General features: G+C 37.1%; 2 protein-coding genes across 2 annotated transcripts in view; one reads left to right on the top strand and one right to left on the bottom strand.

Moving 5' to 3' along the window:
- poldip3 (polymerase (DNA-directed), delta interacting protein 3) overlaps positions 1-722 on the bottom strand; it is an 11353-nt gene extending 10631 nt beyond the window's left edge. Inside the window, exon 1 of the mRNA XM_014012935.1 lies at positions 618-722. Within this exon, the coding sequence (XP_013868389.1) occupies positions 618-685 (68 nt within the window). The 5' untranslated portion in view covers positions 686-722. The remainder of the gene's footprint in view (positions 1-617) is intronic.
- An 859-nt stretch (positions 723-1581) lies between these two features.
- fam234b (family with sequence similarity 234 member B) overlaps positions 1582-2442 on the top strand; it is a 14495-nt gene continuing 13634 nt past the window's right edge. Inside the window, exon 1 of the mRNA XM_014012933.1 lies at positions 1582-1679. Coding sequence (XP_013868387.1) covers positions 1643-1679 — 37 coding nt within the window. The 5' untranslated portion in view covers positions 1582-1642. The remainder of the gene's footprint in view (positions 1680-2442) is intronic.

Genomic DNA, 2442 nt, shown 5'->3' with positions numbered 1-2442 from the left:
GTGTTACTTTGTATGATTTGAAATGTTCTTTTAGAACCCGCTGTCAGATTTAATATTGGTGTAGAATTAAAAATTTATCCACTTCCCTATAATTAGTCATCTTTCAACAGATTACAGAAAATATACATTTTCCGAGGCATCCAAACTATCTATTGCTTTTTAAAATATAATTTCAGTAATACTAAATGCAGTGGGGGCAATATAGATTGAAAAAAAAAAGCAACAGCTTTCTTTCAGTGCGAGCTAAAACTGATTTGAACGTAAAGTAAATTATGAGCTATTGGCTAACCCTAACGTGAAGCTACAAATAAAACGCAACGAAAATCTATTTATTATACATGCGTGTTTATTGCATGGCTGGACAATTACATTTTATTATAGTTATATTTTATTGTTTATTTTTATGTTTCATTCCTCGAGGCCTGCTGCTCTTAGCCGCTACTTAGCTTAGCTCCAGGGTTTCTGCAAGCCGTAGCAGTTAGCTGCTGGCACTAGCCTGCTGAATCCTACGAGCTTTAAGCAACTTCACTTAATCACTATGCAGCCAGAATTCATAGTGGGAGTTTCTAAGTCATTTATAAACATATATTCACAAGTTTAGTAACACTTTTATTTACCGTTTAATTGGAGTCTTAAGGTTAATTCCGCGCCGTCGGATCACTTCATCCAAAGAGACGTCTGCCATTTTCTCACAAACTTTTCCAACTGCGCATGCGCCCTTGTCAAGCGCTACTATGGATTCCGATTTAGGCCAAAAAGGGTAAAAGCGCCTGTAGGATATTATATGTTTTGTGCTTTAATTTAAGTGTTTTAAGCTTGAACGCAACTTATATACATGTATAAATATATTTCTCTTTAAGCACACAGTAAAGACACCCGCAATAATAACAGAGAAAGCTGTGAACGTTAATATTTGAGAAAACGAGAAATACCCATAAGCCTTTGCGTCAAAATTTTCAGAAATGCAATGGGTTTTGTCAACATTTGCGGTTAGAGTATTTGTAAACATTATATATATATATAATATTATTAGTATTATTTGTATTTTGTAAGTTATTGTTGTAAATAGTAAACTTTTRCACTGCACCGTAACAGAAGATGGCTTGGAGTTGTTTCTTTACCAGTCGATGAGCATGGCCAGGTCATGCCTTAAACTGATGAGTAAGGAAAATAACGATGCGGGGTGACGCCCGTGTCCTCGTTMAATTTRCGAGAGTAATTTTTGACGGGGCACAGGTCTGCTTGCTGAGGTGACTCGCTTACTTCGCGAGATGCCTCGTGAGTCCAGGACCTTCCCCAACCTCACATAATGTTGTAATATAAAAATATATACAGTGTGTAATACGCAAATGTCTCCCAAATTGATTGTGTGCTCAGGTGTCCGCGTACAGAGAGCTCTTCAAACTGAAACTCAGACRATTCCAAATGATCTTTCATGGGTCAATTTTGATTTTGACCGAAGAGAGCAATCAACGCTGCATAATAACCCGCCTTACTATTTGTACTATGACATCGCCTCGTTCATCTTAATTAAAAAAAACTCAATCTCCCATAATGCATTTGGGCAGAGTTGGGTTGGGTTTATCATCATAAGACGCGTCTCCTCCGCGTCTTCCTCCTTGCTGTCTGACGCACAGGAGAAATGGCTGCAGCTCTGTCCCGTGCCCTCAAACTGCCCGGTAAGATGCGCTGCTGTCACTCTTTTATTTTCACAGACAAACAAACGGAGAAAAGCTGCAATGTTTTTAAAACTGTAGCTAGCTTTCGATGTTCCTGTATTTCACATTAGCTCGGTTATTAGCAACCGAATCATTTCATTCAGTGGTTTGTTGTGATATTTTATCAAATATGTCAGCGTTTTTTCCCCCCCCAGACTAACTGGATTTTAAGGTGCAGAGATGAGATGAATACCAGAGAGTTTAACAGGATGCTAACGCGTGCTAATGCTTATCCAACAGAACTGCAGGGTTAAAACGCAAACAGAGAAGATACCGCAATTCAGCTATTTTGGTTGCAGCTTCTCGTTGAGGTTTTTCTTAAAAAGTGTACTGGTTACTAATTTTTAAAAAAAGAATGGTCACACATTGTTTTGGCACTTCAGTAGAAAATGAAACCAAATATTAGTTTATTTAGTTTATTTATTTCTTCATAATCAGTGACTTTTTTAAGTGAAGAGAAAATAGAGACAGAGAGAAACAGAGAGAGAAGTAATTAGAAAGATGGAAAGATTGAAATAGCGATTAGAAGTATATTAAATATACACCAACAAAACACAGGACCACACACCCAACATCTGTCCGCTCACCTGAAAAATAAATGGATAAATACATGGAGGGCATATATAAATATACCATACATATATGCAGATATACATACATACATGCCTACATTCATAAATATTGTCAGTATATACACACAGACACGTTATACACACTCAGTGAC

This window comes from Austrofundulus limnaeus, unplaced genomic scaffold (genome assembly GCF_001266775.1).
Source record: "Austrofundulus limnaeus strain Quisiro unplaced genomic scaffold, Austrofundulus_limnaeus-1.0 Scaffold96, whole genome shotgun sequence".
Lineage (NCBI taxonomy): Eukaryota > Metazoa > Chordata > Actinopteri > Cyprinodontiformes > Rivulidae > Austrofundulus > Austrofundulus limnaeus.
The sequence above is the reverse complement of the archived record's forward strand: the minus strand, read 5'-3'. Positions and strand labels throughout refer to the sequence as shown.